We start from the raw sequence: 13,926 nt of genomic DNA, 5'->3' as shown, positions 1-13,926 counted from the left end.
CAAACACGACGCGCCGGACTTAACGCTCCGTCGCGTGCCTCCTTCCGCGGAACTTTCCTCGAATGTCGCCAGCTCCTCGCTTCCGGTTGCGACAATAAAACCGGTCGACAGGATGACGAAGAGCATCGCCGTGCCCCCGGTGCAAACACCTCTATCCTACGTTCGCATTCCCCCTTTGAACTCGTCGCTTTCGGTACCTACGAATTATTAACGCGTTCCCTCTACCATTCTCGATACACGCCGAAACTGGTTTCTACGCCGATCTTATGCATTTATGACAAAATCGTGTAGCTGCAATTTGAAATAAAAGAACGATAAAGATTCCTAAATAGCTGCTGTTTCCCGCAACAAATGCAGAAAATATTTATTCTGCGTAAAGATGCGCAGTCTAGTAATTATTAATAATACACGCCGAAACTGGTTTCTACGCCGATCTTATGCATTTATGACAAAATTGTGTAGCTGCAATTTGAAAGAACGATAAAGATTCCTAAATAGCTGCTGTTTCCCGCAACAAATGCAGAAAATATTCATTCTGCATAAAGATGCGCAGTCCAGTAATTATTAATAATACACCCATCCGTGTATAATAAAATAGACACGAGTTGTACGAAACGCACAAAAGTCACGCGACTGGGAACGTGTTACAGAAATCGCAGATCCGTAGATCCGTCGGCAATGTCGCAATCTCGGTCGATAAGTACAGCGGAGCACGCGAGGTTATCGACCACGCTTCGATCGCCGATCCTAAACGCGATCTAGCGAAAAGGGTAGGTGCATCCTTTGCTAACTATATCTGAGAAATGTAACTTGAACTCTGTCGTATTCGAGTGGCTAGAATGTAGCTGCCGGCGCGAGGATCGGGACGCGTGGATCAGCAACTAACAAGCCCGGAAATCCCGAGGCGGAATTGACCGCATCGCTCGTCGATCGGACGGTTTTCGCTAGGCGATTGACGCTGATTTACACGCTGACCCCGATTCACCGGGAACGCGAGCCCGGCACACACGCCTATCAGATTTTCCGGAACCTGAATTTTCAACTTAGCCCAGTTTCAGGAGCCACGTCGCGAGCTCGCCGCATCGGCCTGGCGTGTGACGTTGACGGCAAAAAATAAACGTTTCAAACAGTGGCCTCGCGGCGAGTCGAGTTACGCAACATTCTGACGAAACGCTGTTCAAAGAGCAATTCCCCGAAAACGCTTGGTTGTTCGCCGAGGTCGCCCGTCGATAAATTGAAGAGCGCGGAGCCAATTACGGCCACGCACCCTTCTCGCCGAGTTCGACTATCGGGCCGAGCGCGGTACCTTTCAACCCTACGAAAAAAGAAAAATACAGAAAATTACATAGTCAAATTTATAAAGAAGTTTTAGCATTATTGTACGGAGTGCAGCGAATTTCATTAGAACCTCCATCACGTATCTTAACATTTTTACCGCATCTTATGGAATTTTTGAGACTGCTGATCTGGCACTCGAAGCGTTAATGGTCCCCGGTCATGTTCGAACGTTGTCGGTAGTATGTTGGCAAATTTGAAGCTGTTATCGTTTTGAGAATGGTTCAGCCAAATGTGATACAAAGCATAGCGATGGATCGAGGAAAACAGATAAATCGTAGCGGAGGACACCGGGCGAGTTTCGCAACGACGATCACGCGACGGCCGGATAAATTTAGAGGCGAGATGTCACGCGCCGAGGTAGCTAAGGAGCTGCGAAATTTCGTTAGCCGGAGCTGGGCTGAATAGCCTCTCGATCTTGTATGCCGGCCGTGTGTGCGCGCGCCTAAAAAGCATGAATAAGCCGCTCCCTTCAACCCCCAGAGGAGGAACACGGTACTTTCTTGCGGCGATCTTTTGTCCGTCGAGAGCTCGTTTTTCCCTTCTTTTTTGCGATCGACGTATTACTACCCTCGTCCCCGCGTACTCCCTCTTCTCATCCCATCTCTTCTTCTCTCTCTCTCTCTATTTCTCTCTTCCTGTGCCTTCTGATCGCGTGTAGCTGCATCTCTGACTTCCAGAAGTCGAGTTACCGTTGGGACAACAGCGAAACCGATGCATCTTGTCGGACGAGTGTAATGGAGTCTGCTGCCTGCCTACGATCCGCTGGGATAAGTAGAATCAGACAGACTTGTCTGCGTAGCCGAATAGTGGTGGGAGATCTCCGCCTGCGAAAACAGTAATTGTCTCAGTATCGACACGGTCTAAGAAAGTGTCTTACAATTAGCTGTATCCTCTTGATGTTTCTACTCGTTTAAATTGCAGCAACACGTTTTTACATGAATGTGTAATATCCGCAGTCTAGCTATAACTGATCAGGGAAGTAGTATAGGCCCGCGTACGGTCAGCTGGGGTAAGTAGAATCAGACAGACTTGTCTGCGTAGCCGAATAGTGGTGGGAAATCTCCGCCTGCGAAAACAGTAATTGTCTCAGTATCGACACGGTCTAAGAAAGTGTCTTACAATTAGCTATATCCTCTCGACGTTTCTACTCGTTTAAATGGCGGCAACACGTTTTTACATGAATGTGTAAAATCCGCAGTCTAGCTATAACTGATCAGGGAAGTAGTATAGGCCCGCGTACGGTCAGACAAACGACACCAGCTCCGTGTTCGATGATCCACAACTGATCAGCCAAGTAGTGCGAGATCTTTCATACGGTGTCGGGTCTATGTTTAGTCAGACGAGTGGCCACGGTGGTTGATGGAACAAGTGGAAGACGTCTACGACTAATCGGACGATACAGTGTCGACCGGATAAGTCTCGCGGCGAGATCGGTATTCGACAGGGACAAATAGACCCGTTACAATCAAAACAGCATCAATCGACGGTCGGATCACTGTCAAACAAGTGGCATGAAACCGAAATACCATAGAAGCATCCTCGACACGGGAGAAGAGTACGACACACGGACACGGACACGTGTCGCCAGGACCGTGTGCGCGATCCATCGCTATCAAACCGAGGGTGACATTAATCTATCCGAGGGCTATCTATCACCGATAATGTCGAGGCTCGGGGGCCGGCTAGTATCTTAAAAAATCCTCCCACGGTGCATCCTGGCCCGCTAAAGACGCCACTATTATTATTACTATTATTATTAGTATTATTATTCTCACGTGGAGGGTGCCTCGAGTCGGTCCAGCGTAACGCTGCCATCGGGAGCGAGACAGAAACAAGAAGACAGGAAGAGAGAGGGCGAAAGAGAGCGCGAGAGAGAGAGAGAGAGAGAAAGAGAGAGGAACACAGAGGCCGGGAGCTAAAGCTCGCCGGGGTTAGAGTAGGAGGATCGTCAGCGGGTGCGAGCGAGAGCGAGATCGAGGGGCAACGTCCGGGCGACGAGGTCCAGCGGAGGTAACCAGGGATGCAGGGATGCAGGGATGCAGGTGAGGCGGCCAGTGTCCCATCTTTCGGGCAGGCGGTGGTTCGTGATCGTGTGGCATGGCGTCGCCCGGTGGAAAATGGTGCACCGGCTGCCAGAGAACACCGGGCAACACCAGCAGCACCAGCTCTCTCCCCGCTCTCGAGAAAGAGACCATGAAGGAGGTGTAGGAGGTTAGAGGAGGAGGAGGATGAACGAGCGGAAGAGTAGGGGAGAGCTGTTCGGAGAGAGAGAGAGAGAGAGAGAGAGAGAGAGGGGGGGGGGGAGAGGGATAGAGAGCCGGGGAAAACGTAGAGAGGAGAAATGAGGAGCGAGAAGCAGAGGCACACAGTTGGCGCTCTCTCCGGCTAGGGGATTTCGCATCTCTGTATCGGCGCCTGATCCGTGGCGAAGAAGGAGCCACGGTGGCCGCCGTCACCGCCGCCGCCACTGCTGCCGCCACCGCCGCGCGTTATTGATTTGACAGGAATGACGGGAAATGGCGCAGGAATCGATAAGAGGTGGTACCAAGCCGCTCCGCCGCGCCGCCGGTAGCATTGCTGCTCCGCTGCTGGTGGTGGTGGTGGTGGTGGGTTGCTGCGCGGGTGTGCTGTGCTCTAGAACCCTGCGGGGGTGGAACAGAGAAAGAGAGAAACGGTCCGAGCGAAAGCCGGCTGGAGGGGTTGGATTTCCAAGCTTCTCTTCTACCTTTCCCTCTCTCTCTCTCTCTCTCTCTCTCCCTCGCGCGCGCGCTTCCCTCGGAGGGTTGGTAGCCTGAACCCGAGGTAGAAAGAGAAAGAGAGAAACCCGGGTGGTGGGCCAGAAGGGTAGGAACACCGAACACTGTGTGAGAGTGAGGTAGGGGGCAGAGCGGAGAATATTTTCATACTCCAGACTCCCGGCGTAGGTAGAAGATGGCAGCCGAGGCGTGATTCGAGGCCGGGATCTTCACTCTCTCTCCGGACGCGCGCGCGCGAGCAGGGGGTCGATCCTTCGACGTACGGACCAGAGATCGCGGGAGTAGTGCGCTAGCGTGGTGCATTATCGCGTGTCGTCCAGTGCAACCAGGGACCCGGATAGTCGCGATGTTCTAGGAGGACACCGTGTTCGCTCCTCTAGTAATATCGTCGCGTCGGGTGACCGGTTCGTTCGTCCTCCACTCGCCGCACGTTCTCAGTCCTCCTCTTTCTACAATCAGCCTCTGTATCCTCTCTTCTGACTCGTCGCCAGGCCTCTCGTACAAGTCGCGTCGGAGGCCTGTCCTCCTCTTTTCCGCTTCGCTCTCTCGCGCGCTTCTCTTCATTCTCTTCTCGCGTTTCGCCCTTCCACACGCGCATCAACCCTCTGTGTTCCTTTCGTCGGTTTCTCTGATCTCCTTTTCTCTCCCTCTCCTTCTCCCTCTGTCTTTCTCCGTTGGCTCTCTAGCATCCCCTCGTTGCCCTCTTTCCGCGATCCTCTCTCTTCTCTTCTATTTATCTTTCCGCGAGACGGCACTGTGTCTTCTCCTCGATCTCTCCCTCTCTTCTCTCTTTCCGGCTGCGCCTCTTTCGCTCTCTCTCTCTCTCTCTCTCTCTCTCTCTCTCTCTCTCTCTCTCTCTGTCTGTCTATCTGTCTGTCTGTCTACCTATCTATCTATCGCTGTGCTCTCCTCTCCCACGGCCGAACCCGCGCGTAACCCAGTCACAGTTCAGTCGTGTACTCATGATCCGACCGGCGACCAGGTAGTACCGCTGAATTATGCGCGACATGAGCACCAACGCCATCGTAGTAGTGTTTCACGAGCGTCACGTAAAATGGAATTAAACAATGTTGTTAAGACGTAAACATGTTTTGGCTACACTGTGGACTCTTTGTTCTCGTGATTGCCGTACCTGGATTTATTAACACCGCCGACAGCACGTCCAAGCGAGGTAACGCCTGCCTGTCTGCCTGCCTGTGTCTACTTTGCCTGCCTGTCTGTCTCTACCATTGCCTGACCCGAGAACTATACATGCATGTGTCTATCTGTCTGCCGTCTATCCGCCTCGGCCGTCCGTAATTTGCCTGTCCGTCTGTTTGCCCATCCGAGTGACGATCGCCCGTGTGTCCCCCCTGCCACGCAGCACCTGTGCAACGAGAATCGATCACCCGTCAACAATTTTCTCGATCCTTCCACCTCTCCCCCCTACCCCTTGTGCTCTCGTAATCGTAAAACTCCTCGGTTCTCTGATTCCCTGCCCCGCACATGCTAATAAACCCCTCGCGAAGGGAGACCCCGAGATTATGATCGTTCGCGAAACAACGCGATTCCCACGGTTTTCCCAGGCTGGAGAGCGAGCTGGAGGCATGCTCGATCATAGGCGTGCCGGGGGGATGTTGTCGTCCGGAAACACGGCCAGCTTAGGGTACAAGCTCTCGCCTCTTAGGCTCCTTCTTCCTGATTTAGCGTTCGCCGTCACGCGATCGCGTAATTCCGTGCATTGCTCGCGTCGCAGGCCCGTTCCAGCCGCCTCCCTCGCTATAGCTCGTCTCCTATCGTCCGCTACCCCTCTCCCCCCCTCTCTCTCTCTCTCTCTCTCTCTGTTCGCGGTCGTTAATCGTCGTTCGCAGGCTGGCATGGCGTGTTCCGGTTACACACGATTGCCTGTTGCGGACCCCGCAAGCCAAGAATTTTCCCTCGATTGTTATCCTTCCCCTCGAGATTGAAACGTTTCCACCTAACCTAACTCCTGCCTCTCCTCCACCGCCCACCCCTTCGCACTATCTATCTTTCTCCCTTTGTGTTGCAACCGCTGTTCGATCGCCAACCTGCGATTTCGATTCCTTTCATCTAGGCCCACGGTGTTCGTCTTCATCTCCCCGCGTCTGTTTATTTTGGGCATGATTACCGGATTGCTCGTAGGAAGCGTCTCCGAGCGGAATCCTTCGGCCCGCTCGTGGAGATACGACGGATCCCGGATCAGGCTTTAACGGACACGCGAGAGCCGCTGTTTTCGCCGCGGAACAGATATTATTGGCCGGCGTACCGCGAGCGCTATCGATCCCCGCGTATCCCCGTCGATGATGCATGCTCTCCTCCGCCTCGCCACCGCACCGCTCCGTACCGCTCCGCTTCGTTCCGTTCCAGCTCGCTCCGAGCGAGAACGCACGCACGCACGCGAACCGTCCGCGTCCCCGGTAAATAAACGACGACGATGATTTCGATCGTTCACCGCCGCGCGCCGGCTTTTCCGTTCATCATACACATACACACATACACGTCCACGATTCGCGTGCCGGGCGCGGCGAGCCCGACCGCGAACGGAACTACTGGCGAGCCTCGTTAGCGGTCCAATTCGGATTTCGAATCGTTTCGTGTTCGCTGACAATCGACAGAGAACCAGAGAAGGACAGTACCTTTACCTGGTGAAACTGCAGAACAGCTACGTACCTTCCGATTTATAATTCGCATTATAAATCTCAACATTTGGTCAATACTGACACGAGTATAAACAGAATTCACTGTAGTGGTACCGACAGCTTTTCGCGAGAATCTCAGAAACCAAGCGAGATCAACGAATCTCGAAAAAGTTGTTCGTAATGTTGAGATTTATAACGCGTCCAAAATTGATCGGAACCGGAGAGTTGGTAGCCGTTCGCAAGGGCTCGCCGAGTACTAGAATGTTCCGTTACTTGTCCGCTCGTTGATGACTCGTAGCTGTTCTTCGATCGTTGTACGTTTTTAGGAAGTCGGGTCGACTACGGTAGTGCTTCGTTAATTGTTCACCGATTAAATCCTCGTTCTGTAGTCTTTCTATCGGAATCCGTGAACGCAACTACGGCAATACTTGAGCAGGAGATCGTCTCCTTGTGAAAGTACCTTGACCAAGATTAAAATCGCCAATTCCGACTCAATTCCTTTGTATCCGAGTACTAGAATGTTCCGTTACTTGTCCGCTCGTTAATGACTCGTAGCCGTTCTTCGATCGTTGTACGTTTTTAGGAAGTCGGGTCGACTACAGTAGTGCTTCGTTAATTGTTCACCGATTAAATCCTCGTTCTGTAGTCTTTCTATCGGAATCCGTGAACGCAACTACGGCAATACTTGAGCAGGAGATCGTCTCCTTGTGAAAGTACCTTGACAAAGATTAAAATCGCCAATTCCGACTCAATTCCTTTGTATGTTCCGTCACTTGTCCGCTCGTTGCACTATGCTATCCATTTCTGAGCACCTGAAAGGAGAACTGTTTTATAGTGTGTCCAATAAGGAGTTGTACCTGTGGTAGTGCATCCATGCTGGTGTACCCATCCCTCGCACAGTTCTCGCATTTATCACGACTTAAAGTATAGTATTGCGACCTACCATCGAGGCATTACCCAAAATCAAACTCGCTGATTACAGTCCCGATTCCTCTCTACGCTTCGCTACTTGTCCACTGCGCTTTTCTGTCCATTTTCACGCAGCCCAAGTGAGCACCGTACTATAGTTCAGAACATTTTCTAGCCCGATTGAAAGTTGTACCTCCGAACAAGACCACGGTGGTGCCTTGATGCCAGGCCATCACCGTTGGCGTGTCCAAGCATTTTGCAAGGACGACAAATAGGACCTGGTTCGTTCGTCGAGGCACTACCGTATTAACGGGCCATTAATAATTGCCAATTAGGGCTCTTTTATGTACAATTAAGCGCTATTATGTAGAATCGCGTGTAATTAAGTTTCCGTCGGTGCGCGCGCGAGCGTGCGCGACCGTCGCGTCGCAAACACGCCACGCCGCGATCTATACATTCGCGCGGACTGAATCGAGATTCGATTGATTAATCGTCCTGATTAATTGCTTGGCTGCTCGGCCCTCCACGTCCCAATCCGTCCCAGCCGTTCGCACGCTCTACCTGTCGACCGTCGCAGGGGTGTCTACGCCGAAATTCGGAAATTATGTTGCCCCGGCTAATCGAGTCCGCAAAAATACGGGTCCTCAGAAGGAAATGGACCACCGGACCATCCAGGAAATAGGAAACACCCCGCAGCCGGCCATGCGAATCCTTGCTTCGTGCCTGAAACGCGACGATCGTCGTCAATATTATCCACAGACATTTACAGAAAAATCTTACGACTACAATGCTGTAACAATGAATCGCTGCTGCTTTACTTTCTGCCTACCCGTTGCATTGAAATACGGGTTACCATCGGCCGATAAACAAAAATAATAATTATCTACTTTCATGAGCAATATAATCTCATGAATAGACTGCGGTTCTTTATGAAGAACAAGCATTTCCCAAGTCCATTGTGACAAACAGAAATTGGAAAAAACAGTGAAATTTCCGTTTTAATCGTTTTAGCAAGTCGAAAACAATGCAAAAATATTCTTGGATTCTTTTAGTGTTTTCACCGTTTCCTATTTCATTCGTTCATTCTCGTAATGAATGCATAAAACCCGTAGTCTACTCATTAAAATTAATATAAGGGTCGATGTAATTAATACAATTCAAGAGCGAAAGAGCAGTCTGAATTGTTGTGAAATTAGAGCACAGAGACATCTATTCTCTGTATTCCCATTTTCTTAATTCTCATAAGGGTGGAAATCCATCTCTGTTCTGTTTCTAATCTTCGTTTCTTTTCTGCTCGCGTCGCAGAATGTGTTTCTTGGAATCGTGGACCTACGAATAATACAAATGATTGATGCGAAGTCTGAAGCGAAAGTGGGTGAAGTATTATCCCAGAATCTTCCGTGCAATTTCTGGGGAGCGTAGTAGAGTTAATAAATTACTGCCAGAACGATAATAATAATGACCAATGTATATCCTTTTCTTCGAGATGATTATCGTGGTTGCAGTGTGTTATGGGAATGAACTTTACCTCGGGAGAAAGATTACTATTCCGCCCTGGACGTGTTAGAGATTTTCTGATCCATTCGACGCTGTTGCTATTTTTTCGGGCCGTTTCTCTTCCATTTATTCCGTGGACATGCTATGTATGTACCAAGGCTCGCTAAAGACATAGCAAGCTTTTCCAAGGAATACTGTCACCGGTGTTCGATCGCAGTTACCTGGGAGCAGAGGTTTTATCGGTTAATGTCCATCGACACGCGGCCGCGTTCCTCGCGACGGTTCTCACGTGTGCTTGCACCACCGAACCAGCCTGATATACAGGCTGAATCACCGAAGTGTGCCACCGAAACTGTTTAGTATACGAAAAATATGGTTGAACCGAAAGTTGCACGTTCTTAACACCAGAACGACCGGAGCAGTCAAAATGACTGCTTTCTAATTTTTTCTTTTACAATTACTGAAATTGTAAAAATGTTTTCATCGGAAATTTTTTAATGAACCTCATCATCGAAGCACATATTACAATAAAAGTTGTATGACGTCTGAATGGGCACAGTCTTGTCACTGTTACAAAGCAATATACGTCAGTCGCATTTATTGCTCGGTCGTTCTAGTGTTAAAAGCATCACTCGTCGAGAAACTCTCGAAGCCGTGTCATTTGCACTTATCGATCGAATAAGCAAATATTATTGATCGTAATGGAGAACGTTTTGAGCATTGCCTGCATTCAGAGTCATTTATAGAAAATATCTGAGCAACTATTAATTTTTCATCGCGTATACACTAAAAATTTTTTATTCAGGATTCAATTCTCTCTGCAACCACAAGTTCACCCTTTACGATAAAGAAACTCGAGGTGATCTGTATATCTCAATGAAAAGACGAAACAGCGAAAGAAGCAATTGCTACAATGTATGCTACTTTTGAAAATAGGCAATTTTCGTTTGAATCATTTTTTCATAGACCATAATAGTTTACGTGTAATTTAGGTGGCACATTTAGCTGAATCACCCTGTATACATATTGTATCGTCGGCAATAAAACCGGGCCGACGCCACGAGATTACACAAATTACAGAAAGGGACTGCTTGTCGTTAGAACTTTGCAAACGGCGGGTCTCGCGAGCAACGACACGGGCGTCATACTGGCATTAACACGCTTTGCGACTTGCGAAAACGCTCGAATTATTTTCTTTAACGCTTCGGGGACGACGATAGATTGTCGGACGACGTTACGCAGATGTTACAATAATCTTTTAGTGATTTAGACTTTTCGATATTTTCTCTAGCTATTTTCAAATTCTAGAAAGCAAACAATAATATCAGATAGAAGAAGAAATATTCCTCAGAGTCAGTTAAAGAACTGGATCGCCTACAGAATTTCCACGGGCCGACAAAGAGGGAGAATTATCTCGTCGTTTCACAAGTCACAATTTCAGACGATACAGACCACCGATAGAGAATGCATTCCTATTGGCTGGCTTTGATCGTTAACAATTGGGAAACAACGCCGCTACAAAGCTGCATTCGACGAGAACACACGGGAATCGAAAACGTGGAATAAAGTTCTACCATCGGGCGGTTCGTTTTCGAGAGAATTTCGTAAATTCTTCGCGAATTCGGCGGAAAAGGCGAACGATGGTCAGACATGCATATCGAGCTGCACGCGTGATCAGCTCGAGTCGGTAAAGCGGGCTTTCACCGGCGAGTGATCCTGTTATCTTTCCTTTTTGCCTCTCATCTATCTATTTTTCACTTGTGCTATCGTTTATAGTATTCGCGCTCGTTCGTTGTTCGGTTCAACGTTTTTATACTTATCCGAGGCTCTTAACAGAGGTTACAGAGATTATTCCACAGTCTAAAACGATGATTTCAAACACAAATCGATAAGCTAGTACTCCAGCCAGAATTTCTACGTTCGAAAACATAAAAGTTGCTCGTCTACGGAGCAACGTGTGACAATTTTCTCGGTAGATAAAGTGTACAGCTGTGTTTCCCGATTGATCGACAAACTCATCAGTCTATTCCTGGTTCCCGCAGCTTCCAGCGTTAGCAAACATTCGGAATCAGCGGTGGCTCTTAGAGGATACACGCGGTAGACGTTGAACCGTGAATAACAGAAAGATAAACGATTTTTGGAAATCGGTCGCAAACCAGGCGGACCTCTTAAGGCTCCCCGTAATCCCCGAAAATCGTTCGCCGTTGTGAATAGCCGAGGAAAAAAAGGGAAAGGGGATGGAAAATAAACGGGAGCGAGGGTTGAGGGGGTGTTGGAAGACGAGAGGAGGGACGTTACAGGGGCGGAAGGGAGGAGGGGGTAGAGGAGATCGAAATCCCCGGGGACACGCCGTTTGAAATTCGGTCGTTTAAGGGTTGAAGGATCCGTGCCACTCCCGTGCCCTCCGCCCCTTGCCCCGGGCCACCCTCTCCGGTTGCCACCCTCGTTGCCACCCTGGAACCACCCCCGCGTCGCCCAGGGCGCCATATTCGTCACACGTTTACGGCAGAGCGGAGGAATGACGTCATCGAAGAACGAGATGGGTCACGAGTGCACTGACACGCATACCTACGTGCCGCGAGACCCGATTTCATCGTATCAACGGAAACGCGAATCGAAATCGATCGAGTGCCGGCCGGAGAGGGCTGCGGCCGGGGGTGGCACAGCACCACCACCGGTGGCGGGGATGTAAAAGAAACAGTCCGCGTGTCCCCGCCTCTCTATCGTTATAATTAAATTGAAATTGCGTGACGGCCGGAACACGCCCGTAGGAATCGCTTCTTCTCGATGTTAATATTTTAATCATCGGCCGCTATTACGCCGCTGCTAGTCCGAGACACTCCGCGTCGAGAGAACCGTTTGTGAGCACAGTGGACCAGAAAGAATGTCTTATGGACATTACTATACAATTGATATGGAAAACTGGCTGATATGTACATACGTACACGGCTTCGAGAGACTTGAACTTTTCTATTGTTCATTTATCAAATCGGATACGATATAAATATAAATTTGTGCTCTTTTCGGTCTATCTTGATCGAGTATTAGCTTACGAAAAGAATTAATTTGAAACTGCCTCGTGACAAACATTTTTTAATCGATTCCACCTATTTGATAGAAACGGCCCACTGTGCGACGGGACCTTTGATATTTCGTAGGGACTGCATCGTGTCTCGCTGCCAAAAAGGTGACAAGAGGGTGGCTCTGCTAGATTGCGGATCCTCTTGCGAATTCCTTTCTTCATAGATGACTCCTTCTAGAAAGGAAAATAATCATAAATGCATACACATCCACTGTTCAAGAGTCGTTCAGCGATTACATTATTTTTAGTGTCTTAAATATCAATCCCTTGTTCTCGACTACTCCCTCTAAGGGAACATGGTGCAACTGATTAACAATTATTCCTAATCAACAGTTTATCTATCGGAAGCCTATTAACACGTTGACGGACAGTAAAAATTTCAGTGAACTGCAAAAATGGACAGGAAATTTTTCTTGAAACTAGTTACGACGTAAACAATAATAATAAGTTAACTGTCATTAGTAATGACAGTTGGTCATTACTTTGAAATGTATATTAATTACAAAAACTTAAGGTTGTATAAAATTAAGTGAACAAAAATTGGCTTTAAAATTTGAATGCTATAGCATTCATGTCATTTTGCATCACTATGAAAATGAATGCTATAGCATTCACGTCCGCGAACGTGTTAACGCATAGTGTGGTATTTCGCCGATCTAGGTGGAAAAAATTCCATTTCGACAATAATCCAAATGTAGAAGAAAACATTATGAAACAGTCCTAACAGTTCTTGTCCATATTTTACAAATACATGCACTTTTTCAGTAATTAACCATTAATTCTTTATTTACAAGTCTCTAATGTCCGACTCACCTAGTTTTCTTACATTCTTTTTGTAAATATATTCTGCTAGTATATTCCAATGATAGATTGCGGGTTTTTGTTACGTTATTACCACGTCCTTCTTTTATGAAAAAGTATGTCAAATTAGTCTTCTAAGCACGCACAGAAATAAACGCAAGAAGCAACTTCTAATTTTAAAATATACATAAAGTTTTAAATCTGGCATAATCATGCACTTCATACTTTTTTTTTACAACTTTCGAGATGACTGTTTCTGCGGGACCGTTCGTGTATACCTCGCGGTACTCGGTAGTGCCATTTTAGAAATCATTTGATGGCTTTTTGGCATATATTGGAATGTTTAGGTTGTATACACAATAGTATACCGCGAGGTATGCAGAACGGCGCAAGAAAATTTTTTTATAGTTTTAATGCTCCTGAAAAATACTTTCATCTCCATGTTGGTAGAACCTGGTATAATGTGGTATAATGTCTTAAAACTCTATGTACATTTTTAAATTGTATATCGCATTTATTACTATGCACTTCAGTGCACTTACGTGCTTAGACGACTAATTTGACATATTTTTTCATAAAAGAAAAAGTATACATATCTGAAATAACATAATAAAGTAGCAAACACTCGCAAGAAATCATTGGAATATGCTAGTATAATATATTTGCAAGAAGAATGTAGTGTTCATAATGCTCGTATGGACGTGAAAACGAGGCGAGTCAGACATTAGAGTTAATTACTAAAAAAGTGCATATATTTGTAAAATATGGACAAGGACTATTTAATAATGTTTTTTTTTCTACATTTGGATAATTGTCGAAGTGGAATTTTTTCCATCTAGATCGGCGAAATATCATACTGTGCGCCGCATGAATATTGAGTGTGTCATACAAATCTTGCTTATTT

General features: G+C 47.6%; 1 protein-coding gene across 20 annotated transcripts in view; it reads left to right on the top strand.

The window, feature by feature from the left end:
- The first annotated feature begins 4,258 nt into the window (after positions 1–4,258).
- The window catches only part of Mmd (disintegrin and metalloproteinase domain-containing protein mind-meld), a 71,528-nt gene continuing 61,860 nt past the window's right edge, over positions 4,259–13,926 (top strand). For 18 of the 20 annotated variants that reach the window (XR_013082969.1, XR_013082970.1, XM_076795761.1 and 15 more), the window contains exons 1-2: positions 4,259–4,498; positions 5,077–5,265. Coding sequence is in view for 18 of the 20 variants with exons in the window: in XM_076795761.1 (XP_076651876.1) it covers positions 5,181–5,265 (85 nt within the window). In the remaining 2 variants the exon portion in view is untranslated. The remainder of the gene's footprint in view (positions 4,499–5,076; positions 5,266–13,926) is intronic. The other 2 variants (XM_076795756.1, XM_076795771.1) reach the window with 1 other exon arrangement.

Source organism: Halictus rubicundus, chromosome 11 (assembly GCF_050948215.1).
Source record: "Halictus rubicundus isolate RS-2024b chromosome 11, iyHalRubi1_principal, whole genome shotgun sequence".
Classification (NCBI taxonomy): Eukaryota; Metazoa; Arthropoda; class Insecta; order Hymenoptera; family Halictidae; genus Halictus; species Halictus rubicundus.
Note: the sequence above shows the minus strand (reverse complement) of the source record. Positions and strands in the feature narration are given on the sequence as shown.